Consider the following 22,980-nt stretch of genomic DNA (forward strand, 5'->3'; position numbering starts at 1 on the left):
GAACTTGGCATTTCCCAGCCGTTCAAAACGGAATGGGTATTTGCCTGCCAACCCTTCAATTTGAAATGTCCCTCCGTACTTCTTAGACAGTCTAAAAACAGTACTTGGGACCAGTCACAGTGTAACTGCTATTCCGAATCAAAACAGTACTGCTGCTGCCAAATATAAGCCATGCGGCAGCCCATATACATCCGCTGATCTCTGGAATTTTGAAAAAAAGCGGCAGGAACTGGAAGGTTCTTTTCTTCAACCTTCTCGCAAATGAGGATGTTCTTGCATGTTCGACTCCGAGCAGGCGCATCGCATTCTGCCGGTCGCCATCCCCTCGGGTTTCAAGGCAACATCATAATTTCTTTTCCAGCCACAGAGCCCAACGCATCTCCGCTCCCAGCCTCTCAGACAGTGTACCGTCAGGTGGGATATAGGTGTTATAAGCAGCACCTCCCATGGCAGACTACGTCTTCACACTGTCTCAAATATTTCTTTACCGTCCCACTGTATTAACGATCCTGTGACACTCGTCCTCCACTCATTTGCCTTTTAACCTTTAGGCCGCTTTAATTAACCGGACTTCTACATATCAGCAGCACTCCTGTCTTCTTCTTCCCCGGATCTTAAGTTGATGTAAGTTCAGGCACAGCTTCCCCTCTCTCTCTCTCTGCCCATGGTCTTAGACTGTGCCCTTCAGATGAGGCACGGCTCCGCTTCTTAATCTTCCCTTGGTTTTACAATGGGAACTATGGGGCCAAAGATCTCCCCACTTTTGATTGCTTTGGTTGGTGGGACTTACTTGATGGGGGGCAGTGGTCCCTCTCTTTCTTGTCTGCACCCCCTGAGTGGAATGTTCAGCTTTTTCTTCTCTTTTCTTATGTAGGTTCATTTACTTTTCTTTTGAAAAACCATCCTCGTCACCAATGTAATATAATGACTTGCTTAGGCTGCAGGAAAGTTCCATTAAGCTTTATTCTCATCTTCTTAGGTTACATCAGGTTAGCTTATTAGGAACAGTTACATGGAACAAAGCACTGGCACCCATCACCCAGGCAGGGGTTCTCCAAGTGCCTGAGCTTGGAACCCTCACCACAAACATTTTATCATCCGGACCATAACATTCTGCATTACATCACATGCTTCCACATACACTTAAAAGCACATCACAACAAAGACCATTGAGGAAACCCCAAGGGAAGGAGTTTCTAACCACCAGTGCTTGGCCCTTGCCCCGAGCCACTGGTTCTAGTGCATAATCTCAGAGTTTGGCTAGACCCTGAATTGACTCTAAATGGCCAAATGACTAAGAGGACTAGTAATTGCTTTTTTCAACTGAAAACCTTCTTAGTTATTTTTTTTCCTTTTGAGAAAAAGTGCAGTTAATTAAATCTTTTATAGCCAGTTTCCTTGACTATTGCAATGCCATTTATGTGTAGGTCTGACAGAAATCTCTGGCTTAACTCCAGCTTATTTAAAATGCAGCCACAGGGCTAATATTTCATTGCAATCAATGTGAACATATTTCTCCAAATGTATATACTGTATGTAGACTGTATGCCAGTAGCCAAAAGGGTGGAATGTAAAGTGCTGTGTCTTCTTCATAAGGCCTATTACAAAGCAGGCACTGACCAGGAAGTGCTTCTCCTACTATGTTGAGACGTCTATGATCCATATCAGCCGAATTTTCGACTGTGCCAAAATACCACATACATTAGGTATTCATTAATTTGCTGTCAAGGCATCAACACTCTGAAATTCCCTTCCTTTTTCACTTTGAGAGATGGAAGACAACTGGACTTGTAGACATTACCCATAGACCTGACTGTGCAATCTTCATGGCGGCTGGTTTTTAGCTTTGATTCTAAAGCCTTGATGCTTCCTTGGAGGCAAACCACTGCACTATAAAAAAAGTCTACCTGCTTTTCTACTTACCTCTGTGCAGTATTATTCAGCAACAGAATGGTGCTGTTCGAAGGGTCAACCACATTAGGTCAATGTGCGATGAGTCCAGTGGATTTGTTCTTTCTCCTCAAGGGGGAGCCAACCCCTTTTGAGGCTAGGGAGGTGAGCACTCTCCTCAGGACCCTCCCTAAAGGTTTGGGAAAGCAGAAACTCACTGGGAGTGACTTCCCCTTTGGGACGAAGACTCCTGGAGTAGGGTGAGAAATCTTATAATATCTGTAGTCTCAGCCTACATGTGAACCACAACAGTAAAGATGATAAGCCTTTCTATTTGACTGATACCACTACTGAACCCTCCTCTTTCCCAACTTCCTTTAATCAAAAGCCTATTACTTCTCGTTACTGAGACATCCTAAAACACTGGTACTCTCGCCTGGAGGAGGAGACTCCCACAAGTAGGAGTCCTATGGGACACCATGGGAATGGGGACTTACATTTTACCGGCACCTGACTTCACAGGGTGCCGGACTTGGAATCTCCCAGTGGCACTGGGAAGTCAGGCACCAGCAATATTTATGAGTCCAGTCCTTTGTCTTTTTCGATGCAAGGAACTAGCAAAGATTTGGATTTTCCTTGTAGGTACTGTTGGAGTATCCCAGCTGGGGAACCCTCTCCTGGGAGGAACATTTCATTTAAAGGCTGTCTGAAAAAGAGGGAGTCAGTTGACAGGTGTAGGAAACTTCCCAGTGTGAAAGCCCATCTGTTTGTTTTGGTTATGTTCATCTAGTGGAAGGGCCATGTAGTTGGGCAGGTTAGGATGGAAGATTGTGTTCTGTTATTTGAACATACTGATGAGCAACTTAGTTTTAGATTTTCAGAAGGAAATTCTCTTTTAGCAATAGGGTCAGTGAGGCATTTCATTTTTATTTTTAATAAACTAGAGTTGAACCATCTCCTAAGAGGGTCTTACTTCTAGATCGCCATAGGAGGCTAACTTACTTCTGCAGGAGACCTTTTACATCCAGTGAGGAGACTAGGTACCACTGCAGCTGGCAAAGAGTGCAGGTCGTAGTCTAACCTCAGTCACCCCAATGATCCTTTGGATGGTTAGGGGACAGAGCTTGCTGCTGCCTTGGAACAACTGGTTTTGCCTCAGAACTGGATGACTTGGTCCAAAACAATTCTTCTTGTTCAAAAATAATTATAGAAGGAGTGGGTCACCCTTTTCTTAAACATGGAAAATGTCCCAGAGGAGTGATAAAAGCATGCCTGCCTTAAGGGGTCAAATTCCTGTCTAGGTGACAAGTGACTTTTGCTTTCTTGCTTTCTTGCATCATATTCAATGTACTCTGCCCTGCAGGAAGTGCAGGGGACAGGAAGGAAGGAGAAGCCCACAGAAAAACAAGATGTAGGTACCCCTACCTCCAGTCCATTATGCTCTGCCTGACTATTCTAACCACCCCTTACCAAGCTTGCAGCTTCAAATGCCCTTTGGTATGCAATACCCTGGTGTGAAGCTGGCCCTGTTATGGATGTACATCTTTGAAGCATAGTTACCAGGAGCCCTCCTGCTGAGAGTATCTTGGGTTGGAGGTAGGTGCTACCCAATCTCCCAGAGGATCAAACAGCGACATCCTTTCTAACCATTGTCTTGCTGTATGAAGCAGGTACAGGCTGACTGGCTTCAAATCAACAAAGCCTTTCCATAGCTCGTTGACATGAGTATGATATAAATATGGTGTTGCTTTAAGTAGTATGTGCAATATCAGTCACCTTACCAAACCAAGGTATTGTTTATTCTTAGATATTACCCTGCTAGAAGATGGACAATCTCACCATTATAATGGTTTTAGATCAGAGGTGCAGACATTAAATGCAGCCTCTCCCTGCTCCAACTTTGATGTCACAACAGCTGTTAAGCAGGGCACACTGAACTTCAGAAACTTCTCTGTGCCACAGAAGAGCAGATGCTGCAGATCAGGAGACTAATGCAGCAGGCCATATGTGTTTACTATGCCTTTTGGCATGGAGCTTTCTGAAAGGGGGTCTGTTAGAAAACCACACTTCCTGAGTTGGATTAGCACATCATTTTATTATTAATCGAAATCAAAAAAGCAACACCTTCTAAACTGTTACCAGGTGCAATCCTTCACATAACTTCCTAATTGATACAAAGGTCCCAAGGCAGACACCCAGGGTTAATCATGTCAACTAACTGAAACTTCATCACAACCAAGACAATTTGGAATTAGCACTTGTGAAAGATGACGGAACTGAGAAGGAGACAGATCCCTCGCAGACCTGCTGCAGGCAGAGTCCACAGATGGGTCTCTGGAGCGATTTAATAACTTTCCAGACCTCAGTGAATAGCAATTGCACAGCTGCGAGCATCTGCTGGACCAATTCGAAGGTCTGCCTTCTTACGCATTCCTTCATTTGGTTATGGAATTCCTTGGTGACTTGAAAAATGCTTACAATTAATGGTATGGGTTAGTTTCTCACACCGGCTAAAGCACCTCCTTCTGCAGTAAAGGGATTTTTGGGATGACTCTATGATGAGCATGTATTATAAGAAACTAAGTACGGTGTGGTATTTTCATACAGGATTTTCAACACCAATTATTGTTATTATAATTGCTTTAATCAAATATATTCCACAGTTAGGTAGCGTCATCTACATGGCATAGAATCTGTAACATTTACATTGTTCTAGAATTGTTCGAAGAATGTAGAACATGTATATGCACCTTTTGCGCACATGGTGGGCACATCACTTGCTTTTTGTTGACCAATTACAATTCTAAGGTCTAATTTCTTCAAACCTTGGTCTTAGAATATTTTGTGCTGATGATTTTGCATCCGTAAATGTAGGCAATATGGCATTATCCTTTAGCATTTTCAATTCTCTTGTACTTATTTTAACAGTTAAAAGTTAAAATGTTTTGTTTATGCATTTGACTGAAAGACTAGCATAAGTAGTTGACAAAAAACATACATCCTTCCATAACATTTTCTTGCTCCTGTCTATTCAAATTAGGCTTTGCAGGACAGTAATGTTTTCTGTAAGCAAACACAAGCTAACAATACATTTCTTATCTAACTAAAACCCTGTGTCTGTTTTAATTAAATCCAGGTGTGATGCTGTACTGAAATCATACGGTTTTTAATACTATAGTCTGGCCCTGCTATTGGGACTGTGAATTTCATTCAAAAAGCGAAATGCTGACAGTTTCTAAACAACAGAAACAGTTATGTTCCATTTTCTTTGTGTAGTTTCATAAACATCTGTAATTTACATGTATAGAGAGAACCTGCTTAATTTGGCCTTAACTCGTTTATTTTATTATTATATATGAATGATTGGCATTCCTTTGGTCGTTCTATAAGGTATGTTTTAACAATTTTCTTTATTTTCTTTTATTGTGGGCAATCCAATTATGCTTCAGATGTTTTAGGTTAAAGTGCCATCATGTTTACTCAAAGACTTTAATTTGCCAAGAGTCTATGCAAAAAAAATTCTGAAGTGCCTAGCTCAACATCTTGCCTTTTTGCCAATTTGAATTTAATATGTCTGTATCCTGATTTGTTGATTGCTGGCGAATGGCAAGTGCACAGAATTGTGATTGTCAGTGTTTGGGAACTCTGGTGGACCCAGTATCTCTAGCTGTGTGTGGATAAATAGACCTCAGAGTGGAAATACCCAAATACCCAGATAGACATTTGTCATTGATTAAATTCATTTTTTGAGGAAAAAACGAAAACAAGAAGAAAAACAGCACTGGCATGGTGGGGGTGGAGGAAACGTTGAATTACATTTTAATGCATTGTCTAGGTCAAACTTGAGCTCTATTCCATCTCGACTTATGTAATGATTTTCCAAAAATGTTATATATGTACAATTAGCACCTGGGTTGGGGGGGTGCAGCCAATCAGGTTCTGCAGATCGAAATCTCTGATCTCAGCCCGCTCAATGAATGAAAATACTTTTTTTTAGCACCCTGGTGTACTGCTTTGGTAACCCGAGGTGGTAATGACGTTAACAACCCGTTCCAAGGGCTGGAATGGGGTAACATCCCAGATCCCTCGTTAACCGCCCTTGCTTTGCTTGGGCCATTAACTTGGGCTGCTCAGCCATTAACCCCCATTCCAGCCCTTGGAATGGAGTGTTAACGCAACATTACAAAATTCTTATTCCATTTACTTAATTACATATCTTTTCTCTGTGAGAAAACATGTCTGTGAACACAACTGGTGGTATCATCAAGTGTGTTCAACATTTCCTATTCCAGATTTCTTTGTGGAGAGCCTTCTCTGAAAAAGAAAACTGACATGTTTCTTCAGCAAACCCCACTAAATACAAGGCACCCTGCTCTTTGTGTCAAGCGTGACCTAATTATCTTTGCGAAAAAGCTGGCATGAGAGTGATTTTTCATCCTGAGTGCTCAGTCTTCAGAGATTTCTGATAAATATGTGGATGAAACATTTCAGCAAATGCTATTCCCACCGAGCTCACTGGATACATTTGTTATTGTTTCAGGAAAAACACTTTTCAAATATCATCACATGACATGTCAACCAGCCAGGTAATGCACCTTTCAAACAAGGAGTGACCTCCGAGTATTCTTAGCATTAGCACAATTTATTTCCACCCAATGTTCACTTGACTTACCTCCAATACCACAAGAGCGAGAACACTCGGACCATGTTGTCCATTCTGAGAGCTGGCAGTTAACGGCACATTCAATAAGACAGCGAAGGCTCATTTTTGAAGGTTTTTCCAAGTTATTCTTTCAATCACAAAATAAAACAAAATAATAGTGTTAGTCACTCATATTACTTATTTTGTTGGTAAGTTCATTTTCACTTCAATAGAAAGTACAATGTAAAAAGTGTTAGATTAAATGTAACATATTTTCATTGGAAAACCCCACAAAATGAAAAACAACTTATTATCATCAACATACATTGTTGAGAGACACAAAAACACGCGTAGCTCAGATGTCTAGTTAGCATTTACACACACACACATGTAGCCATATCATATTAATTTGACTCTAATATATTTGGTATTATATATTTTCTTCTCTGGGCATGTGCAGCACAGCAGAGTAGGTAACACAATGGACACAAGTGGCTAATCATTGTGTTTATTCCTGGCTACAGAGGCATAGGGGAACAAAATGGAAACTTGAGAAACTGTTTTTTTTCACTGATCCCCTATCAAAGGTAGCAGCTTGATGAAACCAGAATAATAGCCCCATACTCTGCTCAGCAAAGAGCTAAAGTGAAAGGTGGGGGAATGTTTACAACCTATTAACTGTTAAAATAAGCCCAAGAACATTGAAAATGGAAAAAGAGTAACCCCATACTATTTACTGGTATACTCCCCTTGGTCATGCAATATTGTTGAAACAGGGAATGTTAATGCGTGTGTGAAAATGACATGCACATTGTAAATGAATGGTCGTCCTTTAAAGAAATGTAAAACCAGGGAACTGGCTCACAGTGACCATCCCTTATGAGAGCTCTATCATCCACATGCCTGACCTCTACCAGCAATCTTTACAAAATCATGGCACCATTCCTACGAATCGCTTGATTTGTGGGTATCACAGGTATGCAGCACATGGTTTAAGTATAAAAAAAAAACGAGTAGCTTCATAAGTAGCAACAATGGCATTGCACCAAGCTACATAAGGGATAAGCTTAACCTGTGCTGTCCTGCCCGGGCCCTAAGGTCTGAAGACACATTATTGCTCACAATCCCAAGGACAAAATGTGTCTCACGAGTAGACTGTAGATTCTCAGTTGCTGGACCCAGTTTGTGGAATAGCCTTCCTCTCAATCTAAGGAAATCCAAATCCTTTCTGTCATACTGAGCAGGCCTGAGGACCTATCTTTTTAAATAACTGACTCTCTTCTTCATCATTGCAATGAAATGACTACTAGGTGATTGATTTTTCCATTCAGTTATATTTTCATCTGCACAAGGATTCAATTTAGTTTGTTGTGTGTGCATTACAAATGATTCAAATCAAATCTAATCAAGGAGCTTGTAATGTTCCGGTGCACACTATCACTAGATAGTCGGTAAGGCAATAGAATCAGGAATTCACCATAACTTAACCTAATGTGTTGGAGTACATACTAAGATGGGAAATAGAAGGATCGATGGGCGTAAATTTTATAAAGCTAAACACTAATACCACTCCCCACAGAGCCTCACTCCCTATCTGCCCTGCTACCACTTGTCTATCTTAATCTTTCTATCCTCTCCTGAAAACATTTTGTAACTTCTGTATGCTTCCCACCTTTTGTAGCCTTTTAACTTTGTAAGGCACTCTGAGACCCTCTGCATAGGGCAAGCACTGAACATACATTATATAAAATACAATAAATCAAATAAACCAAACTTGTCATTGTGTCATATAATACACATCCAACAACATTTTTGAGGACTCAAAAAGCTATCCTCACAGGCTTCTCTATAGATCACTACAGAAGTAAATCAAGACAATTGTTGTTATCTTCTACTGCACCCTTTCCATGTTTCCACAGCACATTCCATAATCCACTGTTTCAATTGCTATCAAATGTTGTCAAGGCACTTATGCTCTCAGTTGTCAGTCCAATTGCGCAACCATTGTTAGAGCCGTCATAGGCTCCAAAATAGATCACTGCAGCACTCTGCCCTAAAATCCCTTCAATCTTTGCAGAATGCTGTGCTTCACATATTAACCACTACGCCTCGACATGCGCACAGTAGTCGAACAGTGAACATACTACACTCACCCTCTATAAGGGCTGAACTTGGCATTAAACGTCATACTCTCTCCCGCAAGTCCTATTACAGAAGGGCCCTATCAGCAATCTATTGATAAAATAAACTCCTTCTCGGGCACTAAGATGATGTGTATCAATACTTCTAAGCACTCCCTTCACTTTAAATGAGCCCCTGGCTTGGGTCGTACTTCTACGACACATGCAGCTAAACAATGACTTTTGCGACATCTTGAGATTCGTGGTGAAGTGAATTCCCTGTTCTTCAGGAGCAAATCAAATCTGTGTTTTTCAAATCTAACTAAATGATCTGCTTATCTAAGAGAGTGTGTAGTTGCCTACAGGCCTACGGGCCATAGCACCATCCACTCTGTAACAACTAAATTGCCATATTTTGTGGTTGCACCGCCTAGTAAGGAGTTTTCAAATTGTTTTGACCAAATGATTATGTGCCAAATGAAACCACTGTCTACAGGCAACACTACCATTGATCAATTGGTTCTTTATTGTCCTCTTTCTGTTTCTCTCCCTTCCTTTTCTAGAGTGTTTAAAAATATACATTGTTCTTATGATTGCCTTCATGTGTTGGCCCATATTTTTAATATTAAAATAAAATCGTAAGATATTGAAACCTATTGCACTGTTTGATCATTAGTTAAATAGAACTTTAAATGACCAGTGAAACGACAAACCATTGGAATGCAACACAAGGGAGGAGTGAATACGAATTTATCAGGTGGATACTTTTACTTACATTATATTTTGCATTTAAGTCATTATAAGTCATATAAGTCATTATAAGTATTCCTGATCAAGTCATCAATAAATAGTTGTTACATCATTCATATGTCAGTGTTTCAAATGTGGCATTGTAAAGCACATGGGTAATCCAGTTCTTAATTCCCTGTTTCTGAAATGGGGTCCACACTTTCAGCACCAGTTAGTTTTCCACCACAAGGAAAGGGCCAGAAAAAACAGCAATTTTCTCGAATTTACGTTTTTCTTTTTTAAGGGAGTAGCATCAACCGGCTGTTAAAATATAGGCTGTTGGAATTTCCCGCTCTAGAAATTTTCAAAGATGCATTGTGAAAAGCGAGACAACAAAGGACTTGACTACATCATTATAGTTCCTTCTTCGCTCCACATGAGCAACACACAGAATCATTGCATAAACCAGTTTGAAACCGTTGATATTCAGCAGGAATTAAACAACATTTTCTAGTACATTTCTACATTTTCAGAACATGTTCGAGATACCTTAAATTATTTGTCTATTTCTTTCATTAGCATTTCAGTTTCCAACTGACCTCTTTTGGTTGTTGTTAAACAAAACTCTGTATGGTCTTTTTGGGAGGTTCTGAGAAGTCTTAACAAAAAAGAAACTTTGAAATGTGGAGTTATATTTGAAAGGCAACACTCCTTTTCTGCTTTAAATCTTTTTTAGACATTTTTAAGTTAGAATTATTTATCCCATCCCAACTTGTAGACAACATTTTGAAGGGATGCACGCTCAGACCACTGCACCTCCAAAACAATTTAGATTGCATAAAATATATTAAACTACTTAGAGTGTTTAGAGGGTGGTTTAGGGGAGAGGGGGGAACAGAGAGGTGCAAGTAGTCGGTGGGGAATTCATGTATTTTAGGAACTTATTTAGGGGATTACTAAATATTGCTTTGCAATAGTGTGACGTAGACTACATTGCATGTATTTGACATCCCGAGCATGAACTAGGGCTGTATTTGAGAGTAGGCATGAAACCTCGCAGGCTGTGTCAGAGACACAAAACAATGAGGCCTCATCTCTTGTTTGATTAATACATTCCCATTGTCAGGCGCAGCAAAAAACATGCACGTACACCCACAACTATCTGTATCAAGTTGGTCCTTTGAACAATTAGGCAGGAATGCTGGAAGTTGAGTGGGAGATGGGCCCCGGCTCAGCACAAAAGTTACACTCATGGGAGCCGGGGCAGAGGTCTTGAGCTGCCAAAACAGGAACTGAGATTTAGGGCACTAACGCCCCTAAGAAGAATGGTCATTCTGTTTGAACTACCAGATACCCAGAAATAGTGTTCTTAAATCCTCCATTAATTGGATGGATTAGTAGGACCCTCGGTCCATTCCCCGCGAGGCATAGCTGTATAGGGGGGATTTAATCATGACTGGGTCCATGATTTGTGCCATGTTTATGCCCGTGCTTATCTTGTTTTTTTTCCTTATTTTTCCTAGTGAGCATCCCTGTTTTATGCTGTAGGGTGCACCTTGCCTTTATCAACTCGTTTGTGCTCGCCTTGCATCCACCTCTAGGTTGGATGTATATGACAGAACACAAATCCTACATTACAGACTCGAACAAAACATATACACAGTTATGGACAAGGATTCTCGAATTTTCGAATTTTCACAGCTCACTGGCATGCAGATTTCATGGGAAAAAGTGCCTTGCAATACCACACTTAAGACGTTGCTCCTTTTTGCCAGATGAAGGCCTGTCACAGATGTGAATTAATTCCGCACAAAGTCTTTCACACAATGTTATGGCAAATTCTCTCAGCCCTGTGCTAAAGATGTGCGTACATCTTCCTAACTGTAGGCAAATGGGTTCCATAAACTTTCCTTGACTCATCTAATGTTTTGGGTGTTAATATATTCATGGCCATTCTTCAACTCTGAAAGAATTTACCTGCAGAGGAAGTAATCTTATATTTATAAAAGTGAAAATCGGTGGGTTTGTTTGTGGCATGGCAAAGTGTTTTCCTTATCCAATTCCACACTGCTTCCCAAATCTGCACCACATTTTGCATAGTTAGCTGTTCGGACCCTCTGGATGATACTGGCTACATGACATTTGGACACTCCACCCTGTTCCCTTGATTTCAGCTAAAGTCCAAATTTGATTGTGGCTTTCTAGCTTGGTGAAGCATTGCTCCATATACAATTCCACACTGTTGCACCAAGCTGCACCAAATGTTGTGTAGACACCTGTTAGGACCCTCTGCACATTAATGGCTACATATCATTTGGACACCCCACCCCTTTCCCAGGATTTCAGCACCTTTGCACATGTGACGAGTTCCTGAAATCAGCAAAACATGAATGTGATCATAGAAGGACTGGTCCTCAACCCAAGAATGCACGTTTTCTGGGACATTTACAATGCACCACAACAAACGGCACAATGCTAGGGTGAGGCAACAGGTGGGGAGGGAGCACAGTAGGTCCGAGTATGCAGTAGCACACCAACTCTCTCCTCCCTCCAACTTCTGCTCCGGGGTATGGCACCCAGCCACACATTCCACTTCTCAGTGCAGTTTACTTCAGAGTGCAAAGCATGTCAAGCAATAAGCGCATCAGAACAGTCACTTACAGGATCATTGATTTTCAACAATTTATGAGAGCGCTGTCACGTCTGACCATAGAACCCATTCAGAGAATGGATACTTTTTGTTAATAGAATATATTTTACATCTCAATGCATGTCAAAGATAATAGTGCAGGTTAAAGAATGAGAATCTTATTAAGAATGCGTGTTACTCACTATACATAAAGTATTTGCAAGGCAATAGTTACTGGATGTTGAACCAAAAGGTAAACAGTTTATTACAGACACTGCAGTAGTGGCCCAGTACTCACATGTGAATTCTGTTACTTGGAAGATGAGGGTATTAGTAATGGTGTCCTTTCTCCATCATCACTGTAACTTCAAACTGCATAATCATGTGTTTACCAGGACTGTCAGTACAAGAGCTTTCACTTCTATGTTGTCATGGCTAGTGCACTGAATGTGACAGAGATTTCCCTTCCATAGGAATACATAGTTAATGCTGCCCAACAGGTGTAAATGGCAGGCAGCCGTTACTAAATGTGCACTGTTTGGTGTAAAAGAGAGATGCAAATGCACTTCTGCCATCATTTTACATCTCCCTTTTGCACTGCACAGTTCACGAGACAGAAATTGCTCAAAGGGGACGTGTTTGCAGGAGGAAAATGACCTTCTTGGCTTTTTGGTGCTTCTATGGTGCTTCTAATATGATATGTTATGTTATGCATTGTTGACTTATAGCGCTCACCATTAGCATGGTATCCAGGGATTCAGGGGACTCTGTAAAAAAGAAGGCGGGTGGGAAGAGGGATAGGACAGTGGCTGTGTTCATCTGTTGATGCTTGTAGAACCAGGATAAACTGGTATCTGTGCGATTAGGCTTTTTAAGTGTGCTTTGATTGTGTGCGCAGGGGCAAGGCCCAGCATCTGGGATTGTTTGATGTATGCTGATGTTTGTAGTGGTGAAAGTGTGGTTAGTGTGTTTGGTGTGCAGTGTGTGAAACTTGGGAGGTATGTGGGAGAGGAGTCGGAGCAGGAGTGATTAGTACATTGGCAAGCATCTGATTGTAATATACTTTCAACAAAAAAAAGGTATGAATTCAGGGGGCAGCAGTATCCTAATCAATACAGTGGCTACACTTCAAAACTCAGCTAAATGCAACAACGTGCATATCCTCAAATGCTTCTAAGTACAATAAATAGGCTACCCTAGGGATTCGTCTGAGTGCAATGCATTGGCGAATCTCAAATATGTGAAATGCAATACTATTATGTATAGCAAAGTTCACTGGAATATTATGTTAATCGGATTGAACGATTCATGATTTTGGAGGGAGACGGTTTTAAGTAGTGCTAACGAAAAAGGTGATTCTGTGCATTTTTGCTGAGCAACTGAAAAGAAAAATACACGTGGCATGTTTCCCACCAAGCTAACAGATGGCTCTGTCGTTCAATTTTTCCATATGATTTACCTCCTCCGATAAAATCCCACTATCAGTCTTCTTTCAGAAATTTCAAACACAGACTGGCAATAGTAAAGGATTCTTTCATTGTATTCTCCCAACAAACATAGCACAAACATTTCTGCAAGTACATAAATGAATGCATGCATCCGCAAATGTGGTGTCGTTTTCTTCAAAGTGCAGATTAAGAGGAGAGGCCCCATCAACCCGTATCGATGCTTACACTTACACTTATGTCTTGCTGGTCCCCCACATTCAACTTTAATCACACTAAAAGCGTACTATAAGAGTACTGTTCATAAAGCTGGCAGGCTTCAAAGGGATTCCCAGCATTTGCTCCGGCATGACATGGCGGATAGGAAGGGAGGCGGAAAAAAGCAGACGTTGAGTACCGCCCCATTTTTCTGCCATACAATGGAATCAAAATGGGGCATAACATAACACGCATGCGTATAGTAATGTTCTGTCGATGTATTTAAAATAAATGGATAACCTTATACAGGCATGCCATATTGCTGAGTTTGGCAAGAAACTAATTGGGCAAGGTGATTTCTAGGTTTTGGGTGTAATTTGTTATCAGGCTGGAGTGTTTGTAGTCCCTTGGAACATTCACTATCTGAGACTATTGATAGAGCCAATGCCTTTTTTTATTTATCATTGTAATCATATTTGTTGTCGAGCACAAATGCCTGTTCCTGTGTGTATTGTATTATTGTGCCCCGTGTTTTATTCTTTTCTTTAAAAATAAATAAATAGCTAGACTGGAATGAGTGTTATTGATTTTCTCAATATTTATTAAATGTGTTTGAGTTTTAAAGGCTGTAAAAGTTCAATATGTTCACGCAATCGTATACATTTCAACAGAAACAACATAAGAATCATGATCTAACATTGACCAGAGGAAATGTATTTTTTCAAAATCGCATTTCTATCATGCTCCCTCAGAATGAAAAAGAAATATTTTAGTAACCAGACACTCTAATCCAATTGTGCAGCATTATAAAATACATCACGCCTCACATCTGCTAGATCCTTGACAATCAAATCTCTTTAAATATACGCCTGTCAGCAGCGTTGCAATGGGAAGAGGGAAAGGGCAATAGTACTGCTTAATTCAGCTGTGGTATGATTGGGGTGATAACCACTGCAGATAGACTCAACACATACACTTATTTAGGACGCTTTCAGAATATTTAGAGCAGCTCAACCATTCTGGTTAGATAAATTAGAGGCACACATCTCTCTTAGACTGCCTGGAATGTATATTTCTCAATGGAATGGGCTGACCTGGAAATACGTGTTTACTGCAGGCCCGCACTCCCTCCTTTTTCTATTTCTCACCAGCTGCCTCAGCCTCCAGGAACATCACCAGACAGCTTGTTTGATTTTCTGGGTGGGTGCCTGTGCCTTTTCCTCTCTGTTTTGCAGTGTCTCCTGCTTTTTTTCCATCCCTGGTGCTGCTTTGCCTTGCTGTGCCATGCCACTCTGAGTATAGTATCTCCATGTTTCCTTGATTATTATTATTATTATTATTATTATTATTATTATTATTATTATTATTATTATTATTATTATTATTATTATCATTATTATTATTATTATTATTATTATTATTATTATTATTTATTAATAGGGTATTTGTTAAGTGTGGACTTAGATTCGAGCAGCAATGGAACACTTTTCAATCATAGGAGGGAAAACATGATGATGGGACCAAGGAAACAAGGGTCTGGGGAGCTAACAACAGGGGAGGGTGATCTGTCAGCAAGGGATCCACAAGCAACCACAGGAGGACCCAATGGGGATTAGATCAGCCAGTATGAGGTAGGCTGGGGATTGGAGAGTGTGTGTATCTAGGTGTTAGGGAGGAGCCATTCAGAGAGTCTTGAGCTCCCAGAATGTAGAAGTGAAGGGGTGAGCTTGTTGTTGATGAGGAAGAGGTTCCAAAGTCTTGAAGCATGGGTAGAAAAGGCTTGTCTTCTAGTTCTTTTCTTCCTGCACCGATGGAGTTCAAGTCTGCACATGTCCTTACTTCTGGTGGATCCTAGGCCTCTAGAGATGCTTTATTTCTCTGTGAGCCCTCTGCATAGCTTGAGGCCTTCTGTGTGACAGGCTTGCAGATGATGCAGCAGGATCTGTACATGATACAGGCTCGGAGAAGTAGCTAGGGCAGTTTGATGATGGTTCGGGTGAGGTGCTCGAATTTGCAGATTCCTTTCATGAATTGTGCTGCAGCATGCAGGACACATCTCAGGGGTGCCAGGGTAGTCACCGGAAACCTTCCAAAAGAGCATTGCCACCATCCTGGTAGGAGAGGACCAAGGCTGGGACAGCAGATATGATGTTTTCTGGGATGAAGGGTTTGATTTTCCTCAGGAGGAATTGTTAATAGCAACGTTTTTGTGTCTTCTTGCTATGTACTGTTTGAAAGGCAGGTGTATGTTGATGTCAAACCCAAGGGTCTCGGTGCAGCGGGGGAGGTCATTTGGGGTGTGAAGCCCTTAAAATGCATAGCAGAGAGCCATGTCTGGATGTCAGGGTGTTTGGTGTTGATGGTCAGGAGTAGTCATTTAGTTTTAGATGGGGTGAAACTGAGCTAAGCACAAGACGCCCATGACTGGATCAATGAGAAGCAAGTCCTGAGCCTGTAGATGTCTTTGATGGAGGATACATTAAGGTAGAGCGACGTGCCATCAGTGTATTGGTGATTGTCGATGCTGTGTGGAGCGAGGATGATTCCAAGCGGTTGCACTGTGGGGGAACCATTTTGTAGGACATTTGTTTGACTAACAGCATATAACAGATAGGGTACCCAAAGATGCAACAGGCAGTGGCTTGCATAGATGCTATATTTTCAGGTTGCTCATGTTATCATGCAGTAATACATTTCCATCTGCTACATGGATTCTGCCATGAAACTCAGGTCTGAAAAACAGCTTCATTTTCAGACAGCATTGTGTTTTAAAAAACTGGTATTGGTGGGTTTACACCCAAATTGGCTTCCAACCATTGGGTGTATAATTGAACTTACCACAAATCATATATAAACACCACATGCATACTTGTTGGTGGGCATCAGTGATTGGGATGCCAGCAGCATGGTACGATCAATAGGGCAACACTTTTAGAAAGTGCTCAGACATGTATTTTCACTAAGTGTGTGAGCCTGTTCTTGAGTGGCAATCCTGATAGAACCATGGCTGCTATCTACACACTGGAATGCACATTCCTGACTATAAGATTGTCTGGCTGACATGTCTAGAACCAAAGTTATTTTGAATTCTGCATTCACCTTTTTGGGAAAAACATGGTAATCTCTTTAAAGGTAAAGACATGTTTCAATATAAATGTACATCCCCCAGGCACATTGGTAAAATGTATTAATGCAGCAATATCTGGTTTGATATAGTGGCTTAGGTGGAGGTTGTTATAATTACCAAAGACTCATCCGATGTAATTGTATTGCCAAACTGCTTTCTAGCGACTCATGCAAATGCCAGAGTTGTGATGTCTGTATGGGACTAAGTCTCACCCAACACACATTTTTGGGTACACCTCTAGAAATTCAATGAGTTCTCTGCTGGGAAGGCTTGACACCTTTCCAAGAGGACAGGAAAAAAAACACAGGTGCTACAGAGGGAACTGGTGCTTCAAAGGAAACCCTGCTCACACAGAGGGACATTACACCTGGAAGGCAGTGACTGGAGTCACTTAGATGTAAGGCTTGACTGGAGTCACTTTGGTGTAAGGCTGGCAGGCTTTTCTGCTCAAAGCACAATGGAAAAGCCACAACTGCAAGGCAGGAAGGGGGGTTAGAGTGGCCAATTAAATAGGTGACATTCAGGAGGGAGGCACCACAATCTTGGAAGTTTCAAGGCCACACAAACGTCCTGTGAACCTTCCTCCACTTCCTGCAGACAAGGTAATCTAAGAGAAGACATCATAAGCAAACACATGTATTACAACAACTGACATTTCCCCCTTACACAGGGCTTATAATGGACCAATACACAGTGAAATGATGAGTACATATGGGAGGAGACCTCCTACCCTATATTTGAATCATATTTGTACTCAAGGATGATTTCTCTAGAACTTTATTGGGGTATAGTCTGACCAGAATCCTTAGCAATTGGGTGTATTTTGAAATTTTTTCAAGGAGGGAGTCAGACCCTGCACTTAGGCACTTCAAAGGAACATTTGAATTGGTATGACTGTTGCTTGGCTACTGGTATCCAGAGGTTTGCCTGCTGAAGTGACGAACCACACAATTGTCCCTGTTAACCTGAAAGAATGGGAAAGGCCGAAGAAGGACTCACCTTTCTTCAGAGATCAGTGAAGAACCTCACGGCACATACCTGCCTGCTGCTGAAATTAATGCCTGCTGCTTGGATGCTGGTACGCAGAACTCTGCTTGATCAAGTAGCAAATACTGAAGGTATCCCTGACCACCTTCCTGGCTTAGAAGGTCAAACAAAGGACTCCCCTTTCCAAGCCACACTGTACAGCGGCTCACAGCATGACAGGAACAAATTAAGCTACCTTTGGCTCTTTCTCCAATTTCAGACTACTTCAAGCACTTATGAACTACACTGACCCAAAGATAGCCTGCCTGACCCAATCTTCTTTGAGCCAAGAACCATTACTGCTTGCTGAATAGCACTGCATTGCTGTATCCTGTGGGATGTATTTACCCATGCATCCGAGCCCTACCTCAAAACTGTGCAGTACTGACATGAAAACATCATGATGGCCAGAGCTTCCCAGAAAATGCACAGGGAAATGCATGAAGAATAGGCTGCCACTCATTTTTGCCGATGTTATGGGCACAGAAGGACACTGCCTAAAACCACCATTGGACTACCCACACAGTAGTCTGAAACCATTGGGAATGGCAATGCTGATTGCCAAAAGCAAACCCATAACTGTTGGGAATTCATTTTCTTAAATCCCAAAAAGGGGTGCAGTACCAGTACTCACCACTATCCAAAAGCCGGCGTTTTAAAACAACACCAGATTTTACTTTTTGCAAAACTGAATAAATGAACCCAAAACATGCCAAAGAAAGACTTACTGAGAGGTGGATCCAATGTAAAGTTATATTCTGAAGTGACTTGAAGGTTTATAACAAGACTGGCTGAGCTGGGGATTTCAGCAGTTTAAGTAAATTTGGACTGAAAGACATTAAAAATCTCAAGGTTTAAGAGAAATGAGTGACCTACTTTGAGTGTCACATAGGTTGCAATTGTTTAAATGTTATAGTTTTGAACTTAGAATCAGCATTCTAGCTGCATATGTAAAAAAATGTCTTGACTTAAACTGGGGAACAAAAAGTGACATTTTATCTGAAACTTGGCTTAAGGAACTGAATTCTGCCTGGCAACTACCCCCATCAGGAGTGAAACTTGAGTCACAGCTGTGTTCCCAGGCCTAGCTGCCCTTTTGCTGCTCACACCAAAAGGGATATGACACTTCCCTGATTGAATTACCTGGGCTCTGCAGGAAATTGAACAAAGCCCTGTCCTGACTCTGGCAAATGTTTTATTGGCGGGAGTCGTAAATGGAGCTTCCTCTTGGCAGAAGCTGGGAGTGGCAGGGTCTCTGAGCTTGGCAGAAACTGGAAAGACTGGTTTCTGTACCATGTGACCTGAAAAGACACACCTCTAGCCAGAATATGGTTTTAGAAAAAGATGAATAACTCATAGAGCGGACATGTGAAAATTGTATAAATGACACCATAATTCTTGCGATTTTTCTGCCCACATTTTAAGAGGTTTTTAGAACTGGTGGCATGTTCAGGGGGGTTTTAGCGGAAAAGAGGATATTACTCAAAATGTGTGCATGTGAAAAATCTGACACTTCATCAATTAATGTCCATACTCCTTGCGCACATGTGTGTAAATTTGGGTCAATGTCAGGAATTGCAAAATCAGTTAAAAAGTGAAATATGTGCCATTTCTGAATGCAAGCCCCCAGGAAGAGCAAAGTTTGGACAGGGTATATCTCCTGTGATATGTGATGTGTGCATGTAATTTTAAACCAATGTTTACCTGTGCAAATATGTATTTGTTTCAAATCTAGATTTGTGTGTAAGTTGACAGGAGGAGTGGACTTTCTGCAGGCTGTAAAATGACATCACTCTGACACAACTTAGCTCCCCCAATCAAATGAGAAATGGAAGTTTGACCAATTAGAAGCTGAGAGAGAGGTAGGGTCAGTGATGCTAGAACACACCCATTTCAAAACACATAAAAGCAGAGAGACAGGACAGATAGAGACTTTTCAAATCCATTTGCAGCTGGAAGCTCTGCCGGGAAAATCCATACCTTGCCTCCATCAAACCTCCAGAAAGCCAAACTAGAGACTTCAATCTATCCAGAACCAGATACCCAGACCAGTCCAGCAGAGTAGAGCTGACCTGTTAGCAGAACCAGAGAGAGCTGACCCAGATCACTGTGAAGTGCAGAGACCAGAGGCGAGTCTAAAACCTGACCAGATCCGTGGCGAGATCCATTTCACTCAAGAATATAGTGTGAGTACCTAGAAAACTGTGCAGAACCAATCTCCTAGTTAAAATAATATAATTCAATCTAGTTTAATCTAAGTAGAACTGTCTCCTAACTGTCACCTGTCATTTGCAAAGCTGTCACCTGTAATTTTCTAGTTGCAAGCTGCACTTGTCTTTTTGAACTTTAAAATTTTAAATCTGAAAAACGACCTTTATTTAATCGCTCATATCTCCGTTTGTGCTAGAGACAGTAACTTTCATCTGAAAGCTGAGATCCTAGGCTTTCCTAGGACCCCAAAACGATATTGCTAGCCCTTGTAGTTCCTCTGTAATCGCACCAGACGCATTCGCGAATTTTACCGCGATTTGCAAATTTCTCCACTTGCAAAAAGATAGCTGCTTTTGCTTTCCTCTGAAAGAAATTTGTTTGCCTCATAAAAACCATCCCTGCATCATTGCTAGTGTGAGCCTGGACTAATATTAACTAGATACCACTCACCCTGAACCTCTAGAGGGAATTAAAAGCATTTTAGCATATTTTTTTTCTTCATTGCCAGCACATTTAAAAGCATTTGGGCCCGTGTTTTCAACGTCTGTAGTCTAAGTTGCTGGGTGAACTGAATCAAATTTGATTGCATTTCTGAGAACTGTGTGCTTCCCTCCATTTCCTTGCATTGCATAAAAAGGGGGGGTGAATTGTACAAGAAAGTGATTACATTGTCTTTTGCTGAAATCCTATCAAGTTATTTTCTGTACTGCATTTCATTCCACATTGCATCCATTTGAAACCATAAAAGTATTGTTGCTATCTTATCCATTTCATGTCAACTCCTTTGTGATTATCAAGAAGTGTGTTAGTGCCAGATTCTCCGTTGTTAATCTTTATCATACCAGATTAAGTGATATTCAATTATTAATTTATTATAAAGCGTGATATATATATATATTGTTTAAATTATCAATTAAACCTTTTAACTTGCAAAACAGAACTACTTCTTGGCTCAGTGGGGTCAGGGTTATTCAAAGAGAGGGGTGTTATATAGGGGTAGTCATCCAGAACGCATGAACTGGACATAAAGATATATTAATAAGGGTTTCCATTCAGTATCCCAGACTAGGCATTGACTTAGCTGTAGTGTTGAATTGAATCCTCTTACAAATTGGGGGCTCGTGCCAGACGTTTGGGTTAGATCTACCATTTGTGCAGATTAATACAGCGTGCCAGCTGACCAGATACACATATCCGGTCGGATCACCACGCTGTGTTACGCTGTAAAGCACTCCTCAAAAGGGACACTCCAAGAAAAGTTCTGTTCTGCAAAAATAAAATACAAACTTCTGTAAGTCAGGACAGAGACCAATCTCTAGAATGATGACCTTAGTAGACATGAAAATAGCCAGAGAGCACCTCTTGCATAAGCTATTTGTGAGAGGTGAAGGGACCGAACAGGGCCAGGATGCGTGGTTGCAGGCCATCACACAACAGGTCACTGAAACAGGGTCAGATATATATAGAGATCAGGGTCCCTTACATGTGGCCCTGAGTGAACTATATATGGCTCCTAAAGCCAAAGAGGAACACAATAAGATTGCCAGGATAGCAGCATACCTGTACCTATACATGGGAGACATGCAGGATAGATGTGCTGAAAGCCAAAATCTGGCAAATAGGCAACAGATGGCATTACAGAAGGCCCAATCTGATCTGGACTCTTCTGAGCAGAGGCTGCAGAGGAGCCAGGAGTCAGAAAATGACAGCAGACGGTACATCACTAAAATAAAGGAGGATATGGATATACTGCAACAGGAAAAGGCTGACCAGGATACTAGATTTCTGGCCCTGCAGAAGGAGCACCAAGACAGTTTGGACTCCTTACTGCAGAGCCAGAAAAAGCTGGAGCAACAATTAGACTTTAACAGGGCATGCACGGAGCAGGTAGCCACCCTGCAAAGTCATCTAGATAGAGTGAAGGTAGAGAGCAACAAGCTGATTTTGAAAGACCTGGATACCCAGGCAGAGTTTGATGAAGAACGCCAGAAAGCTGGTGCCTTTCAAAGGCAGAGGGACGACCTGGCGGCACAAATGCAGGCTCTTAGTCAGGAAAGAGACGCCTTAGGCCAGGAAGTCTGCCATTTAAAAAGGAAAATGGAAGACAATCACCTGGCCCACCAGGGACTGGGTGACCTCCAAAAAGAACACCAGAACTTGTTAGAGCACACCAGGAGGGTGGAGGATGCTCTAGCAAGAAAGGAGCAGGCCAATAGGGACACAGCTCAGGAGGTAACCCTCCTGCAGCAAAGACTGGCCCAGTGCTCCAGGACCAATCAGGAAACACAGAGAGAGAATGAGGCTCTCTGCCAGCACAATGATAGACTCCAACAACAGGTAGCGATGCAGGAGAGACTGATAGAGTCTAGTAAGGCCTTAACTGAGGAACTGAAGGCACAAATGCAGGCTCTTGCATTGCAACAGGGAGCAGGGGCGGATAGAGATGAGGTTCGCTGGGAAATGGAAACTCAGGAGCATAACCTCAGGAGCCCCAGTACCAGAGGCCCTCATACCTATCAGTCCCTGGACTCTGCCACCCCCATGTCCCCTGGTGCACATGAGCACAGGGCCACAGGGATGGCAGATTACTATCCAGCTAAAAGTATGGGGCTCATAGGCCAGTACCACTCAGGAATGGAGGGGTGGGCATCCGGGTATGGGCACCCAAGTACAGTACAGTTTAGTGGGGAACCCCGGGAGAATAGGCCCATTAAGGGCATCCTGAAAACCTCTGCCCAGTTAGGTCAGTGGGGGGGGGGTACCCAGCAAATCCTGGCAGCAAGGAGGAATCTGAAGACTCCTCTGAACTGCGTGGGACACAGGAGACCAGGTCCCCACATTCTGCCAGCCATTCCCAGGCTCGCAGAATCCGGGAAAACCTGGAAGATCAGACAGGAACCTCTGGGAGCAGTGCCTCTGAGTCCGACGACGAATGGACAAGGGTTACCCGAACCAAAAAGGCC

The 22,980-nt window shown here is 41.8% G+C and overlaps 1 protein-coding gene across 1 annotated transcript in view; it reads right to left on the reverse strand.

The window, feature by feature from the left end:
- Nucleotides 1-22,980, reverse strand: part of THSD7B (thrombospondin type 1 domain containing 7B) — a 2,969,219-nt gene that overhangs the window by 294,431 nt on the left and 2,651,808 nt on the right. Inside the window, exon 20 of the mRNA XM_069616536.1 lies at nucleotides 6,563-6,680. Coding sequence (XP_069472637.1) covers nucleotides 6,563-6,680 — 118 coding nt within the window. The remainder of the gene's footprint in view (nucleotides 1-6,562; nucleotides 6,681-22,980) is intronic.

The sequence above is a fragment of the Ambystoma mexicanum genome, chromosome 9, assembly GCF_040938575.1.
Source record: "Ambystoma mexicanum isolate Mex_15411 chromosome 9, UKY_AmexF1_1, whole genome shotgun sequence".
Lineage (NCBI taxonomy): Eukaryota > Metazoa > Chordata > Amphibia > Caudata > Ambystomatidae > Ambystoma > Ambystoma mexicanum.